This window comes from Notamacropus eugenii, chromosome X, assembly GCF_028372415.1.
Source record: "Notamacropus eugenii isolate mMacEug1 chromosome X, mMacEug1.pri_v2, whole genome shotgun sequence".
NCBI classification, from domain to species: Eukaryota; Metazoa; Chordata; class Mammalia; order Diprotodontia; family Macropodidae; genus Notamacropus; species Notamacropus eugenii.
Window position 1 is genome coordinate 3,401,536 of NC_092879.1, and position 18,142 is coordinate 3,419,677.

At 43.6% G+C, this 18,142-nt stretch overlaps 1 protein-coding gene across 1 annotated transcript; it reads left to right on the top strand.

The window, feature by feature from the left end:
• Positions 1-5,236: 5,236 nt before the first annotated feature.
• Positions 5,237-8,138, top strand: LOC140516166 (ribonuclease pancreatic-like). Its single transcript, XM_072627142.1, has 2 exons — positions 5,237-5,362; positions 6,959-8,138. The coding sequence occupies exon 2, from the start codon at positions 6,964-6,966 to the stop codon at positions 7,561-7,563; it is 600 nt and encodes a 199-aa protein (XP_072483243.1). The 5' UTR covers positions 5,237-5,362; positions 6,959-6,963; the 3' UTR covers positions 7,564-8,138.
• Positions 8,139-18,142: the final 10,004 nt, after the last annotated feature.

Sequence of the window (18,142 nt, forward strand, 5' to 3'; positions counted from 1 at the left end):
GCAAGGGCAAATGTACCCACATTCCTTGTTGAATATTCATTCTATACAATGGCTAAGTAAGCCTTCTTATGTTAATCTTTGAATGATCCATGAGTACCTCTTTTTGTAGCAACATCAAATCTGAATAGGGTCCCAGCCTGAGTCAGTCCCACCCTTCTCACCCCTCTCCCAAAATACTATATACTGTGACATCTACAAGTGCCTGAGTCTGTATATAAATGAGTCTGTACGTGTTTGCCAGTGGATACTAAGAGAAGCTATTTATAATTTAGAAAGTCCTCTGAGTTAATAAATCTTTGAAAATAGAAATTTAGCATCCATTGCTATATCTTAACAAACCATCCCTTCCAGCCTTGAGTATTTATTGACATAGTCTTAATATTGGATACTGACGATTTAACATGTGAACCCAGTCTCTGCAAATGCCTCTATTTTTTGCTGTTGCCTTGACTTTCTATTCCTTTTCTAGAAGACAAAGATTTTAATCTCACAATTAGGGAGAAAGTAGAAAGTGCAAATAACTCTGAAAGAAGTAGCACATTGACTTAAGTTTATATTAAAGTCTGTTGGAGGTGGATCTAATACCACACTCAGGTTCAGTTTGGGAACAGAATAGAGCACTTATAAATAATTGGATTGTTAACAAAAGAGAGGTTTATTTTACCTTAAAACAGCAATGATATGGAACATGGATATAATGGCACATCTTCATCTTTGGCAACTTGGCCTTCCTCACCTCCTGGAAAAGTGTTTGGTCAGTAGGCACCCATGAAATCTGAGATGCTTAGGCTCCACATGGATAAGACTTCTTATCCCTCTAGGTAACCAGGAAGCTGCCTTGGGATCAATGAAACTCTGGAGACAGCTTTGCCTCTCCTTCTTTAAGGGAAAGCCAGTCTTTACAGGCACGGAGTTAAAAGACATTTGCTCCTTGGAAGGAAAGCTATGCAAATCTGGATGGCAGACTAAAAAGCAGGGACATCACCTTGCTGACAAAGGTCTGCATAGTCAAAGCTATGGTTTCTCCAGTAGTAATATATGGCTGTGAGAGCTGCACTATAAGGAAAGCTGAGAGCCTCAGAGTTAATGCTTTCAAACTGTGGTGCTGGAGAAGACTTTTGAGAGTCCCTTGGACTGCAAGGAATCAAATCCGTGGATACTTAAAGTAATTAATTCAGGCTATTCACAGGAAAAGTCAAATACTGAAGCTGGAGTTTAAATTCTTGGCCCACATAATGAGAAGATGGAATTCATTGGAAAAGACTGACTGTGGGAAAGATTGAAGACAAAAGGAAAAAGGGAATGAGAATGAGATGTATAGAGAGGGTCATGGAAACAATGAACATGAACTTGGACAGACTCTGCAGATAGGGGAGAATAGGAGAGCCTGGTGTGCTGTGCTCTGTGGGGTCATGGAGAGTCAGACATGATGAACAACAGTGTCTGTTGGAAGATGCAAAGAGGAGGGAATCTGGACCTACACCATGCTCTGGGTGGGAGGGAATGAAGCTGCCTCAGGAAACGCTAGTAAATATTAGTCCAATCATAAGTGTGAGAAATAAGCCCAACCAACAAGCCCCCAACTGTGAGAAACATGCTCACCTTAAACAAAGAACAACACTTGTGCAATCAGGAAAGCTTTTCTTAATTTTTGTGTTCATTCCTCCAAATGAACAGGTAGCTCCCAAATAAGTAAGACAGGAAGACCACAATTTGTTCACACCAATGCAAGCCCTTCATACTGTCCCAAATTGAACTTCCACCATACCATCTATTGGTCATGTGACTTCATGTTCTCCTCTCTGATAGGCTTCCCCTCAAACTGCTCTTCAAGCACAGGTTTCTGACCTTTTACCTGACCATGCTGGGTCACACCTCTGATTAACTGCTATCACTCAAAGTTAGGAGTTTTAACCCTGTGGAAACAGAACTCTTTCCTTTGTTTCCCACAATAGGGTATAAATATCTGATATAAAATATTTTCCTGAGATCAATTTTGGTTGCGGGAGAGGGAACTGAGCACAGAGGTTGGGCAGGGGAACATTACCTACCTCCCAATTGTGATTTAGGAAGGAAGGAAGCAAGAAAGGATGTAAAGAAGGAAGGAAACAAGCATTTAATAAGTGCCTACTATGTGCCAAAGCATTATACTAAGCACTTTCGAAAAATTATCTCATTTCATCCTCACAACAACCCTGGAAGTTGTGTACTATTATTACCCCCATTTTATAACTGATGAAACTGAGGCAGACAGAGGTTAAGTGACTTACTTAAAATCAGACAACTAATAAGTATCTGAGGCTGGACTTGAACTCAGGCCTTCTTGATGGGCCCAGTGCTTTATCCAATGTACCACCTTATTGCTTAGGGTTAGAAAAGAGCCTGCTTAGCAGCTAACTTCAAGTGGGGAGAAAAAGGTTGGAGTTGGCTGATTAAATTTTACAAAGATGTCTCTACCCAGGGTACAGAGATGAGTTGGAATTGTCCTGCTATAGATGCCTTCTCACCTGGGATTATATTTAGGATTTAGGAATCGTCAGTTAATATTTAGTCATCCAAAACTGCGTTTTAAGATTATTTTGGCAGGATGAATGACCCTGTACAGACAGACTACTTATCACGCCTGCTCTAATTCTCCATTGGAGTAAACCAATAGTAGAATTTTACCAGTAGTAAGTAGATTTACCAATAGTAAACCAATAGTAGAATTAATAAGGAGAATAGCACTGAGTTTTGTTTGTTTATTTAATGAAGCAGTAGAAAATATATTCAGGCAACTAGGTGGGGCCATTGTGTGTAGAGCACCAGGCCTGGAGTTAGGAAGACCTCTCCCTGAGTTCAAATCTGGCCTCAGACACTAGCTGTGTGATCCTGGACAACTCACTTCTCCTGTTTGCCTCAGTTTTCTTATCTGTAAAATGAGCCTAAGAAGGACGTGGCAAACCAGTCCAGTATCTCTGCCAAGAAAACCTCAAATGGGGTTATGAAAAGTTGGACATGACTGAAAAACAAGGGAACAACAATTACAAAGAAGATACAGTATAAGTTTATTTTGATTCCTTCAAGAGTACTTGAAGTACTCTTTTTTGAAGTACAAAAGTACTCTTTTCTTTCTCTTGAGTACCATCATCCTTCCAACTCTGATTTTTAATGAGAGATCCACCCTGGGCTTTTTTCCTTTCTTCATTCCCTATACTCAATGAATACCTGAGTCACATCAATTTTCCCTCTGCAATATCTCTCACATCCATTCCCTTCTGTCGGCTTCCACTGCTGCCTTCCTGGTACATACCCTCTTGTCTTCTTGCCTGGACCATTATCATAGTCTCCTACTCAGTCATATCACCTCCACCTAGCCTCCTCACAGCTGCCAAAGAGATATGACTATAGTACGTGCTCCCACTGAACCTGGTGAATCTGGATCCCGGGGGAGGGTAGGGTGCTATGTCCCCTCAGGGTTCCAGAGTTGACTCTGGGGGGCTGGATAATGACTATCTCTGACTTGTCAAGATATTAGGAGACACCCTGTTTTTCAAAGCTAAAACCCAATGGGCAGGCTGTGCCCCACAGCTCACCATAACAACAATCCTTTGTGCTCACCCTCTGGCAAAATCACATAATTATTATATTGCTTTGAGCAGCACCAGGTGTTCTCTGTGTTCTCAAGCACTAGACAAATACCCATGTTCTGGACATGAAGTCCTGCTACGGATCAAGCTTGTTTCAACGTTTCTGAGATCTATAGATCACAGTGAAGCCATTAGTATAAGGATTGAGATTTCCCCACACTGCCTCAGGTCCCCCCACTAGGGGATGGGACCCTGGCACATGTGTCCTTGCTTGTAAGGACTGTGAAAAAAATTTCTGTTTGATTCCTGACTCTCTTGTCTCTAGTCTGCTCTGCTCAATTCCAGCTATCCATAGGTTAGAGGCTGGCTCCATCTGATTGACAGTCTGTAACTATAAATGTGCTCATAAGCCCCAATTTATGTGCTCCCCATCTCCCATGGTTATCAGTTGACATCACTGAGTCAGACAGACTTAGCTTTAAGAAAGGAGGCAAAAGTTGGTACAAATATTGCTCCCCTAACCTCCCCCCCCCAACTCTTTAAAATCCTGTGATCCATTCTTCCACAAGTATATACAGAGTTGAGGAGAAGGCGAGCTCAAGCTTAGAGAGAACAAGTAGACAAGGCTGTCTGGAGTTCACAGTGCCTTCATATGGCAAAGAAGGAGGAGAGGAAACTGAGGCTAAGGGGTTGTGCTCATCCCTTTCGCAAACTCAAGTGATTCCTTCAGAGGAAATTGACTCTGAAGGGGCAAGATGCTAGAGTCTTTAATTCCTTCCCATAGTCTCCGACTGTTCAAGGAGTACTATTTCCAGCAACTGGGCCAGTGGATAAAGAGGAGATGTATCTCACTTCACAGTTACTCTGAGTCTTGCCTGCCTCTACCTTCCAACTGTTGGAGGGGGTGACTAATTCTCTCAGCTAATGACTAGATGTTTCCTGTATGGTGTTGCCTTCATCCAATAACCAAGGATCAATAATCCTTTCAAGCTGATCCAAAGTTGCTTTTGTCCTGTTTTGTCCAACTGAGTTTTGTCACTCTTTTTATAAGCATGAAGAAAACATTGGTAATTTGGGCTCTGCACAAGGTATCCTGCTTTGGAACTTCTCTTACTTAGGGTCAAAGGATTAAATTTGAAGAGTCAGGATGATATTATGGAAATGGGTTTGTTAAATAGGTGATAAAAAAAGATTCAGCAATGTTATCAAACATCATGAAAGTAGGGACAGTATTAATATAGGGACTATGTAAATTCACATCTGGTATAAAGTCCAATCTAAGCACAGGCAGAATTTGTGTCCTTGAAATGGACCAAATATCCATGATGGAGAATTGAGTGCAATGAAGACCAGATGTGTTGTTTTCCTTAAGGAAAGAGTTAAATTAACAAGAATTGAAAGAGATTTGGAAAATGGTTAGATCTGGTTGACCAACTTGAAATTAGCTACATGTAGCAAAGTTGTGGGTGGAAGCAAGGAACGGAACAGCCCATTGAAGGAACAGATCTGTCTGCTCTCTTCCATTTCCAGATCATTTCCTTTCTTGGTATTTGGAAAGAATCCAGGATCTGTATGGCCCACACAGAGTTTGTGTGGGTGGATAGGAGCAAAGGCTGACTGGGAGTGTACTCAAAGATTGATGGAATAGGACTGTATTTAAGGGTACATGGCGCACTGGTTGATTCACCGATTTTTCTTCTGCCGTTCAGTTTCTAGGCAACTGACCCAGGAGGAAGGAATCCAAGCTGAAGATTATAGTTGAAAAGAGTCTTGGAAGCCTCTTGGGTGCTTAGGTAAGTCAGCAAGTCATTGATTAAGCCATTGATTAAGCACCTACTATGTGCCAGGCACTGTGCTAATCACTGGGGGCACAAAGGAAGGGAAAAGACAGTCCCTGCTTTCAAGGAGTCCAGTCTAATGAGAGAGGCAATAAGCAAACAACTATGTATAACCATGTATAAATGGGATAAACTGGAAGTGAGCAACTGAGGGAAATAGGGTAAGTAACAGTAGCATTGGGAGTGCAGGAAATGAGATGTGGAACTACTCTCCAATGTGGGCAGGTTGTGATGGCTCCTTGTTCATTTGTCTTTAGATCTGGGAGGCTGATTCTTCACCTGCTCCCTTTCAGGTTCACTCTGCTGCTTGAAAGCAACAATAATTCAAACTTATTTGGCAGGAGGAGGAAAACCTTTGCTAAATCTTCAATTATAAAAGGGACCTGTCATGGCATCTGGGTTGCACAATGTATAGAGCACTGGACTTGCAGTCAGGTAGACCCTAGTTTGTAATCCTGCCTTCCTCCTCATCTGTGAAATGAGGTTAATAACAGCACCTAACCCACTGAGTTATTGTCAGGATCCAATGAGATAACATATGTGAAATTCTTTGCTTAAAGCACGATGTCAGTGTGAGCTACGTTGTCCTCCTCCTCTTTGTCCTTCTCTTGCCCTTGTCAGGACTCCAAGGCCCTGATATGCCAAACCAGACATCTTCCTCCTCTTCATACCAGACTTGGCTCAGGAGACCTTTCATCCCCCAGTGAGGTGGGGCTAGAGGAGGGGGAGGAACAGCTAGATTCTACAGAAAGAATGGCCATCAAAGGGCTTCATAGACTCTTGGCAGCTAATGTTTTAATTTGGCAGAGGAGACAAGTGCTGCCCATAAGGGCTAAATGACTTGCACAAAGTAGTGGCAGAGCAAGGGCCAGAACCACTCATCAGAATGAGAGTTCAGTGGTTGCTTCCCATTATATGGAGTTGGGGCTTGGCTCTTTCCCCACTGGCACTTTGGAGTACCCAGTCCCTTACAGAAGTCTCCACACCTGGAGGGGACAGACCTTTTGACCCAGGTGACCTTGACTGAGGGGTTCTACCACCTACTATGCTCTTTCCTTAGGGGTCTGGAGTTCAAGCTCCCACCGGAATTCAAGAAAAGCATTTGCAGGACAGTCTTGGTTTGCCCTTTAATTGCAGTTCATTTCCGTTCAGAGGGAGTGCCTACTGACTTCCACCTCCTCCCCCCTTCCCCCCCACCAAGGTGACCACTGCATGTGGCCCAAATACGAGCTCTTCCCATTTGGTTCATTTCCTGCTCTAGCCAGCCCTGACATCTATCATATCAAGAAGTGTTGGGCCAGAGTTAGAAACCAGATCCCAGGGAATGGAGAAAGTAGAGGACAGAACTATAATGTCAGGTCTCTGGCCAGGCAGGAAAGAAGGAAGAGTTAGGGAAACATGAAGTGTAAAAAGAGAATGGAAACTCTGTCCTAAATTGAGATGGAGTGACACCAAACACCAGACAAGAAAAGTATAGGGGTGCAAGTGTTTACAAAAGAAATTCCCACCACTCTCTTTAACTCCCTTAATTCAACCTCTCTTTTTCCATAGGAAAGATGAAGACAGTTCTACAGATCTTCTCCATGCTGCTGCTGTTCATGGGGCTGGAGTTGGAACACCAGTTGACTCCAGCAGTCCCAGAGGACAGTCAGGAGCTTTGGAATGGTAACCCATGGGAGGAGGCAGCCATGGAAACTCAGGAGGAGGATGAGAATGACATGCTGTTGTTGGATTCCATGGAGCCCCCATTGACAGAGGTCATTCTCAAAGAAGATGAAGTCATGGATGAGGAGGAAGCAGTGGCTGAGGAGCTCATCCAAGAAGAGGATGTGACCTACTTGAAGCAGGCCCAGTTTAACATGGACTGCAATGTCATGATGGCCCAGAAAGCCCAGAACCCCAGGAGCATGTGTAAGGTGAAGCACACCTTTATCCATGAAAACTTAGACAAAGTCAAAGCTATTTGTCCCAGCCCAAGCATTCCTTGTAAGAAGGATAACAAATGTCACCAGAGCAGTGACCCTTTGAAATTAACCATCTGCCAGCTAACTGGGGACACGGTCTTCCCCAATAAGTGTCACTACCAGAGCACCCCTCTGACAGTGACGATCACCATTGCCTGTGATGGGATAGACCCTGAAAGCTTTAACTATTAAATAGGAAATATTGTGGGCAGCTCTTCCTTCTTCTCCTGTGATTTCTTAACCTGAGCATAGGGTCAAGGTTTGGAAGAGCTTATAGGGATCACCTGGGCAATTTATGAAGGAGGAAATTGAGGTCTGCCCAGAGTAGTAAGGCCCTCATGCCCAAAATTGTCCTTCTTCTTATTCCTCTCAGTTTTAATTTCTATTCAGGGAAGGGTCTGTGAATTTATATAATTTCTTCTATCACTCACCTCTTAAACCAGTCCAGCAGCAACCACCATAATGAATAATCTTCCACAAAATGGAGACAAGTATAAGGGGCTGCCCCTTAGGGCAGATTTGCAGAAAAAAAGGTTGTTTCTTAGATGGGAGGAAACAGAGAGGCAGGTCTGAAAGTCTGGATTCTTCCACAGATCCCTCTCCTCTCTTCTCCCCTTCCCATCCAGAAGAATGTATAAATGGACTGATGTTGCTGATCCAGTCCTGCTGGACTAAACATATGATTCCCAGGGAATACCTGGCCTTGACTAAAATTGTACTAAACTGAGTCTCCATTCTTCTGATGCAAATAAAATCTGTGAATTTTATGAATGTGTGCTAAATCGGAGCCAGTAATGTTAGTAACAGCAAATGACAATCAGTTCTGCATTAATGAATCCATGTTTAAAGAAAACAGGTCCATTAGCTATCTAGCATCAAGAACAATGAAGGAAATGTAAGGCAAACTCAAAATTTGGTTTTTATGTCATCAACTGAAGTAAGAATATAGAAATAGAGGGTGGGGTCCATGGGCATGGCTTCTTGTGTGACCCATGGTTGTTAGACTATAAGAAACTTCTTTAGAAGGCATCATTCCAAGGGACTCTACCCCCATTTCCCCACCTAACAAAAATTGGCCTTCCACACTCTAATACAGGTGTATGTATCATATCACTTCCTAACTAATAAGTACTTGAAGGGTAGGGACCATACCAAAAGACAATAAGTCACTTTGACAAAAAAAATGCAAGTTAGTGTTTTATGGATCGAAGGCCAGGAACTTGCCCAACAAGGAAAAGACTTTCTATTGTTACACGAGAGATGCAGGAAACAAATGATGCAGGATGGTGGAATTAGTGCTGTCTGTATCTTATTGGACAAGGGAGTGAGTATGCATGTAGGAGACAGGACATGAGGTTCCTGGGACCAAGGGGAAGGGGAAGAGAAAGAGAGTCAGAGACAGAGAGTGACAGAGACAGAGCCAGAGAGCCAGAGAGAGAGAGAGAAAGAGAAGGGTTAGGTGGTTGAGTAAATGGTTCAGACTGGGAGGGTAGGAAACTCCACCAGCACAGAGGGGATGCCCTGGAAGAGTGATGAAATGAAAAGGCACTTATGGAAGTGAGTGCTCTTTCTGCACACATTTATATGCGCCACCACTAAGTGCCAGGGTCACCAATATAAGAAATCCAGACTGTCTATGTCCTGAAGGTACCCACATCCCATGTGGGGAAGACAACAGCTAGAGAGGAGCGAGAGGGGAAAGGCTGGAGGGGATACAGCATGAGCAGGGCTAGAGTTTGGGGCTGCACAGTTGGGAGATGGCTAAGAGGTGTCCTGGCTGAGAGGGAGGATGAAGAACAGGGTTAGGAGAGGCAATGTGTGTGGAGAGGAGGAGCAATGGAGAGATCATAGATAGTTATGGTAGCTAGAGCTTCCCCAGGGGAAAAATCCCACTTCCCAGCAGCCTCTATTCATTGGGGATCAAGGAGATAGGAAAAGGGCTGAGAATGGGTGGGGGAGAAGGATGCTAATGGATGTGAGCTAAGGTCAGAGCAGGCCCTAAACCTCCCTCTCCCACAATCAGGGTGATCTTCCCTCACACACACCTGCCCCCAGCCCACTGCCTAACCCACAGGATTAGAAGGCTCTTGACCAAAGTTGAATTGAACTGAATTGAACCCCTTTGACTTCCCTTGGCCCTGGGTCACTTTTCCCAGCTGGGAGGAGGGACCAAACCATCAGGGGAGACAGAAGCTTCTCAGGGGAGGGGAAAGTCCAAGCAGGTCAGGGTTCTAGAGAGTGGAGGACCCAGGGGTGCAGGCCCTCCTGCCAATGCCAGCAGTGAACCGACTGCAAACCAGAAAAGCCCTGCCACCATGAACTGAACAGAACCCTGAGCCCCTGCAGCCTCTGCAGCCTCTGCTCACCCACCCTCGTAAAGACAGTCTCCTTGCACTGAATTTTCCTGTTTAAGTCCCTTAAGCTGAGGCTCTGTGCCCTCTGCTGGGTATTAGTCAAGGGAGTTTGCTTCATGAAATCATCTTGAGGAGCCTGCAAGGCAGTGTGCCCATGTCTGATTGATACACACCTCCTCCTGGAAGGCTCATTTGTCCAGGAAGCTTGGGAAAATGGTCTTTGGTGAGAGGAGCCACCCTTTCTGCTAGCTTACCAGTCACCACAAATCTTATGAGCCTTTTCCCCCTTTCCCACTTGTCTCTTTCTTCCAGAGTACAGTGTGTGGAGTGTGAGCAGGCAGTGTCTGTGGAGACTGCTTCTCCCTCCTCAGCCCCAGGCCCCCCTCATCTCCTCTCCCTCACCCCACCCCCCCACCCCAACTGTCAATGGCTCCCTTGGGACAGAAGCTCAGGGTAGTTATGGGAGTCTGCCTATAACTTGCTTCCCAATTTTTTTCTGCTAGCAGAGTGCCTGTTCAACCACTTTTCCAGTCAAAGAGGGCAGTGACCAGGGCAGGGGTAGCAAATGTTCCTACAGAAGTACCTGTCAGATAGGAGCAGACCAGACATGAGCTCAAGCCCCTAGCCCCCACCCCCAAGAAGGGGGCTTGTGAACAGTGTTCCTAAATCCTAGTCAGAGGAGGAGCATTTCTTAGGAAGCACAAACCCAGCTAGGCCGCATTGTTGTCTTGTAACAGCAAAGGCAGATTGTCTAGGCGGTGCCAGTCTGGTGGCTTGCCTCCATGGTAACCAGAGTCTGAGAATTCAGAGACTGGACCTTTTGGAGAGAGAAGAGGCTTCCTGAGCAGCATGCCTCTGGGAGATAAAAGATCACTCACATGGCTCCTAGAACCAGGGGAACAGCAACAAGGGATCTCAGTTTAGGACTAGGGTGATGGTCAACCAGCATCCCTACAGCAACCACCATGTGCCTGGCACTGTGCTAAGCGTTTTACAAATTTGATCCCATTTGATCCCCACAACAACCCTGGGAAGGAGGGGGCTGTTATTATCCCGTTTCATGGCTGAGGAAACTGAGTCAGACAGCATGGAAGTGACTTGCCCAGCATCACGCAGCTAGTCAGTGTCTGAGAGCAGATGGGGATTCAGGTCCTCCTGAGCCCAGGTCCACTGCTCCATCCACTGTGGCACCACCAGCTAGGTGTAAGTTGGGACTACCTAGGAGTGGAGCTGGCAGCAGCAGGGGTGGGCAGTGCCTGGCATCAGAGTGGAGGGCCACCCTTGGGAGAGCCACCTGGAGGGAAGAGTTGGGCGACCCATCCCCCTCCAAGCATCTGAGGGAGATCAGCAAGGTTTCGAATACATGCTTGGCAATTGCTCTACACAAAGTTGTGGTTGACCCCCAAATGTGCTCTTCCTGAGTACAGTTTGGACACTTCCAGAGAGTGCAAACAGAAAGCTGGAGGGTTTACTTTCCAGTCTGACAGCTTGGTGCTGCCTGTTGACCATGACCAGCTCTACTTTCTTTCCTTCATAATGCTGTACCTTTCCCATAGGTAGACCTTTCAATGGAGTCGGGAGCCACACAGGCACTCCCACTGTGCTCCCCATGGATAAGTGGGTCGATAGCACTCAGCCACAGTCAGTTAGCTACCTTTTAGAAAAAGTCTGTGACCCACTCTCCTACAAGCCCATTCAGAGTCCAGGGGCAAGGGCATGCAAGTTCAGGGAACTCATCCTGTTTGGATGGAAGCCCTTAGAAAGTTGCTGCTCCCAGGCATACAGCGCCCCCCAGCTCCTCTAGTCAAGCCAGCCAAGGGGCATGTGGCATTCCCCCTTCCCTAGGGGCTAACCCCTCCCAAACTTCCCCTTTGATCAACTCTCAGACAGGCCGAAGCTCTCTGACTCCTCAGAGTTCCAGAGGCTCAGCTCCTAAAGCAGAGGCTGGAATGCTGTATCACAGGCTCAGCCAAGCTTTCAACTGGCCTCTCAACATCAGATTTCATCTGATGGATGGAAGCCCTTTGCTGCTTCCCAACTTGGTGAACTAGTTTGTTCATATCTAGCAGGGGTCTGATCCAGCACTCCCCCTCCCCCACTTCCCCTTTCCCTAAGCTCCAGTGGCACAGTGCACAGGACCCAGGCCAGGAGTCAGGAAGACTTATCTTCCTTATCTTCCTGAGTTCAAATCTGGCTTCAGACACTTCCCAGCTGTGTGAGGCTGGACAAGTCACTTCACCCTGTTGGCCTCGTTTTCCTCATCTGCAAAATGAGCTGGGGAAGGAAATGGCAAATTGCTCTGTTACCTCTACCAAGAAAACCCTCAATGGGGTCACAAACAGCAGGACATGACTGAAAAGTAACTCCACAATAGCACCGCTCCCCAGCACCTCTGAGATCGAATATACAGTCCTCTGTTCAACTTTTAAAGCCCTTCCTAACTTGAGCCTTTCCTACCTTTCCAGTCCTCTTATCCTTATGCAAACTGGTAAATGTTTACCAACCAGCCTCCTGGAAAATGCACACATGACACTTGTCAGTTCAATCCTCATTATTAAAATTTTCTCCATCACTTTCTTACATGTAAAAAATTAACAGTCAATTGAGCTCTGCTTTGTAGCATTTACCAGTTTCTAAGGTATAAATGCTCAGAATTTAACAATCATCCCAGTTGACTCCAGCATACTCCTGTACCTTATAATAAATGCTTTTTATCTGACAACTAGTTAATGCCTTTGAGTAATAATTTAACAAACTCTTTGGGAATTGTTCCAACATCTTTTACACCTTCAGTTGGTTGATTCTGTAACTCAATTAAAAAATGTTCTCAAATAAAGGTGTCAGAGGTTAGAGAATCTTCATAGTTGGCATTTGGGTGTTAAACAGATCCCTCTTACAGATGTCCCCACTCCTGAGGTGAGAGAGGAAAGGAGGGGCAGATCCAAACCATTCTGCTCCTTACCAGGAGGGAGGATTGAGAGAAAAAAGGGTGGGCAACAGAGAGGAAAATCCTGCTTCCACCTGGTTATCTTGACTTAAGGAAGTGATTTTGAAAATGTAGATTAAAGATAAAAAGTAAATTGTGGGTATACTTCACTTACCCTCCCCACTCAGTAATGTTAATTAGATCTTCCTAGTCCATTAATAGATATCAAGTACTTTAGTTAATTTTCTAATGAGGCACTGGTTCTCAAGGGTTGTGATGCCCTGCTGGGAAAAGTGAATAAATACTCTGAGGAGAGGTTTTACTTTGGAGCTTACTTAGTGGAAGTGTTTGACCAGAGGAGACTCTGGGCAGCCACTAAGGGGTTCCTGGCTTTGAAAACTCAGATATTGGTGCTTCTCTCTCTGGTACCTATTGATAACATTTAATATCATTTTTGGACTTCAATAAGGACCAGAACCTGAATTAATCAATCAGAAGAAGAACCTGGACCTAACAGTCTGTTCTCCGAAGTAAACTCAGAGAATACCTCTTCTTATGTCAACAAGGACAGATGGGGATGACTTAGCATACTTTATGAGACCCTTAACCCAAGACACTATCTTGAATAATGGAACTTTTTCCATATCTTAATATTTTGTGGACATATCCGATGTTATAGTATGTTAATGTTAATACCCTGGGGCAGTATTTCAATGGATACTTTTTCAACTCTCTTATCTTATTGTATTTACAACCTATTCAATTAGGAAAATTCCTTTCACATGGGAAAGCACATATAGAGATCATAAATCTGAGGGACACAGACATCCTTGGGTTGTCCTAAAACAGATTTAAGCCTGGTCATTCCTGTAACATTCAGTCAGAGATTTCTTTCTTTGGCTCCATGGCCATGTAACTGTTGGCTTTAAGGGAATAAACAATATGCATTTAGCCTGTTTGCTTTTTTTTAACCAACCTTTCATGTCGACATTATGTGTGTATGTAGTGGTCAGGCAGTTGGATCTGTCTGTTGACTATTGTTGTATTTTCTCTAAGGTTCAGGGTGCTGACTTTTCCCCCTGAATTAAGTGAATGATATATGTGCTTGATTAAAATGGTTGTTGACCCCTCAAAAGTTGTTTTTCTTTTAGAAAAGCAGATCTAAGAACCTGTACAGCAGGCCCTCCTGTGTATGCCTGGGTTCTTGCTGATACACACCCCAAAGCTGGTTGTTAAATATTTGCCAGAAAATTCCTGGCACATCTCTCATGAAAGCTCCCTTCTTACCTCTGATGCTGCCACCCTGCCTCTCCTTTGCAGGCCCTCATCTCCTCACACCTAGACTATAGATTCCAACAGCCAGCTACAGTGTCTGCCTACCTTGAGTCTCTCCCCATTGCAATTCATACTCCATTCAGCCACTAATGGGATCTTTCTAAAGCACAAGTCTGATCTTGTCAGCCCCTCCCCATGCTAGTCCTATTCAATAAACTCCCAAGACTCCCTATGTCTTCCAGGAGCAAATGCAAATTGCTCTATTTGGCATTCAAAGCCCTTCATAACCCAACCCCTTCCTACCTTTCAGTCCTCTTACACCTTACTCCCTGCCACAAAACATGAAATCTTTGATCCAGTGATACTGGTTGTTTCATAAAACCAGGACCCTCCACCTCCAGGCATTTTGTCTGTCTGTCCCAATGCCTAGAATGTTCTCCCTACTCAGCTCCAACTACTCACCTCCCTGACTTCCTTTAAGTCCCAACTAAAATCCTTCCTTTTACTGGAAGTGCTCTTCACATTTGTCCAGAAGCTTGGGAGAATGGCCTTTGGTGAGAGGACTTGCCCTTTTTCTTAGTTTACAAAATTCACCTGACAAACCTGATGTGGGAACAGTACTTGGGAAATCCTGTCATTTATTGTACATTGACATCTAGAAGGGGCAGACCTTGTTTCTGGGACTTAGGATTCTAAAAGTTTTGAAAGCAGAATAAAAGGGTTGGGGGACCATAAATCATCCATATTGGAATGAGTATAGGAGAATCTACCTAATGTACTCTGTGAGTCACTCGACTTAGTTCACTACTCAAATATACCTATAAAATTAAGACAGGACCAGTACCTGGAAAATGGCTCATAATCCTTTTTCAAAAGCAGAGAAGCTCTGTGTAAATGCTGCAATCTTCATGAATCATAGCACAGCAACTGAATTGCAAATTTTAAATTATACTAGAGCTCTCACCTATGCAGGAAACTCCTTGGCATCAGAATCACACGTCTTATTTGTGAGTCATACTGATTCTGTAGGTTTTTTAAAATTTATTTTGAACTTAAAGACAAAGATGAAAAAAGAGATATATAAAGCCATAAATTTCCATTTCACAGTTTACTTAAAAAAAAACAGCTATGTAATAAATACCCTGCTTTCGGTATTTCCTTTGAATTTTTCTTTCGTTCTCTGCTGTGCACTTTTTATTTTTTTCTCCCTCCCTCCCCACCTTGCCCTAGAGAAGGCTACCATTAGACACATATATGTATATCTGCACATAGATATATAAATATGTCAAATCATACTATACATACTTCTACTTATCAGTTCTTTCTGTAGAAAGGGATAGCATCTTCCTTCAAGGCCTTTTGTAGTTGATTTGGAATGAGTTAGTCTTTAAATGCTTAGTAGAATTTACTGGTAAATTCGTTTGCTCCTGATTTTTTTTCTTAGGAAGCTAATTATGGCCTGTTCAATTTCTTTTTCTAAAATAGGTCTGTTTAGACCTATTCTTCTACTAATCTAGGAAGTTTATATTTGTATTAATATTCTTTCATTTCACTTAAATTGCTAAATTTATTGACATGCAATTAAAGTAACTCCCTATAAATACTTTGATTTTGTCTTCATTAGTGGTATATTCATCCTTTTCATTTTTAATACTAATGATTTGGTCTTCTTCTGTCTTTTTTAAAAATCATATTAACCAATACCTATTTTATTTTTTTCATAAAATCACCTCCCAGTTTTATTTATTAATTCAATGGTTTTCTCACGCTCATGAGGACAATTTATCCTAATGGCCATGAAGGCAGATGAAGTAGGTACTACGGAGAACTCAGAGCTTGGTTAGACATCAGTTGGTTAGAAGCCAGTCATCCACTGCATCCCAGGCCATCACCAGGAATGTTGACCCTGTTCTGACACTGGACTCTGATGACTCTGGAAGAGAGAATGAGACTGACAACTTTGTCTAACTCTGCCTCACTTAAATCTAATTTATACTGGAGTCAAAAGACATCATTCGTATCATTTTAACCATTTTTGCTTACCTTAAAATCCTGTGGCAACAGGCAAGTGATGAAGCAGCAGGTGCAGATACATTGGGAGCTGTAGTCACAATCCTGCACACAGGCAGCCCAGAGGGTCGTCTTCTCATTGGAAGCAGCAGAGGGATTTGGCAGCCTCCCCACCCCCACCCCCCAGATGTTTGAATAAGCATTTAAGGACTATACCCCTCACATCCTGGTATAAGGAAGGGCTAGAAAAGGACCCCTAAAAATTGTGTGCTTACTCAATCCTGGCCTGATTACCATGGCAGATGGGAGTCCTACCCTGTCTTTGAAACACACACACACACACACAAATTACTGACAAAGATGATTCCACTCACCATTGGTACATGGAATGTGTGCATGTGTATGAACAAGAAATCCTGTAGGCCTGAAATATGAATAGTTCTTGTTGTGAGAGAACTCAGCAGGTATCACATTCAAATAACAGCCCTGAGTGAAACAAGGCCAGCTTACTGAAGTCAGAACTGAATGCATGTTTTTCTGGAGTGGTAGTGGAGGGGAACTCGGTGAAGCTCGTATGGATTTTGCAATCAAAACTACTCTAATCAACAAGCTTATATGCATACCAAAAGAAGTGAATGACAGGCTCATGACAATGGGATTACTACATGCAGGAAAGCTTCATGCCATCATCATCACAGCCTATGTTCCCACCATGATAAACCCTAATGAGGTTAAACAGAAATTTTATGAAGACCTGGAGGCCCTTATCATCAATGTTCCAAAAGAGGACAAGCTTATAATTCCAGATGACTTCAACACATGGCAGGGAGTCCTTGGGAGGAATGGAATTGGAAATGGCAACAGCAATGATCACTTACTACTAACATGACCTTTTCACCACCAATGTTGTCTTCTGTTTACCTAAACATAATTAAACTTTGTGGATGTATCCTCACAGCAAACACTGGCATTTAATAGACTATGTCATGGTAAAGAGAAGAGACATTCAGAAAGTGAGAGTGATGAAAGCAATGTGTAACACAGAATGCTGGACTAATCATAGACTTATCCTCTCTAAGCCAAATCATTCAACAAAAAAAGTGGTAGCCCCAAGGCAAGATGACTACGAGAATATTAACAGATTAGATTGCTTCTCCCAGCAGGAAGTTTGTTGCTAACTTGGAGGGAAAGTTGAGTCAATACGCAGTTGGTAACAGTGGAGCAGAAAAGGAGTGGACAGCTTTTAGAGATTTGGTGTATAGCACTGCATTTGCTCATCTGGGTCAGAGCATTCACAAATATCAAGACTGGTTTGACAAAAATGATGGTGAAATTCAGAAGCTGCTTAATGAAAAATGAGAAATCCACAGGGTTTACCAGAAGAATAGTTCATCCACTCTAAGAAGATAGCATTTAATTCCATCAAAAGCAAAATATAAGCAAAGCTAAGAGAGATGCAGGATTCTTGGCTGAGTAAGAAGGCAGATAAAATTCAGTTTTACATGAATAGTAACATTTCAAAGTATTTTTCTGATTCCCTGATGGCTATTTATGGACCAAAGACCTATGGTGTATCTCAACTACTTAGCGCTGCTGGAGACACATTGATTAGTGATAAGGACAGGATCCTAGAGAGACAGGCTGAACACTTGTAGAATGTTATCAACAGACCATCATGAATCAATGCTGAAGATGCTGGCCATTTATCTCAGGTTGAAGTCAATCCTTCCTCAGCTGAACTTCCAACTGAAGAAGAGGTTTTGAGGGTCATTAAGCTCCTTTCATGCAGCAAAGCCCCTCATGCTGATTCTACTCCAGCTGAGATCTACAAGGTAGGGGGACCAATGCTCATACAAAAGCTGACTGAAATTTTCCAGGTTATATGGCTAGAGGAGGTTATCCCCCAGGAGTTCAAAGATGCCTCCTCTGTCCATCTCTATAAAGGTAAAGAAAATAGATTGTCCTATGACAATCACGGGGAGGGGGGGGGTCCTCTCTCTTAGTCATTGCTGGCAAGATTCTTGCTTGAGTCTTCCTTCATAGGCTGATCCTTCACCTGGAAAATGGTCACATACCTGAGAGCCAGTGTGGTTTCAAAAAGGGCCAAGGAACAGTCAATATGGTGTTATATGGTGGTATACTACCCAACCACTCTGGGAGAAATGCCAAGAGCAGAACAGAGGTCTGTATACAATGTCTGTAGATC

What these genes read in the sequence shown, in the direction of transcription:
- LOC140516166 (XM_072627142.1), top strand. Translation starts at nt 6,964, where the DNA reads ATGAAGACAGTTCTACAGATCTTCTCCATGCTGCTGCTGTTCATGGGG.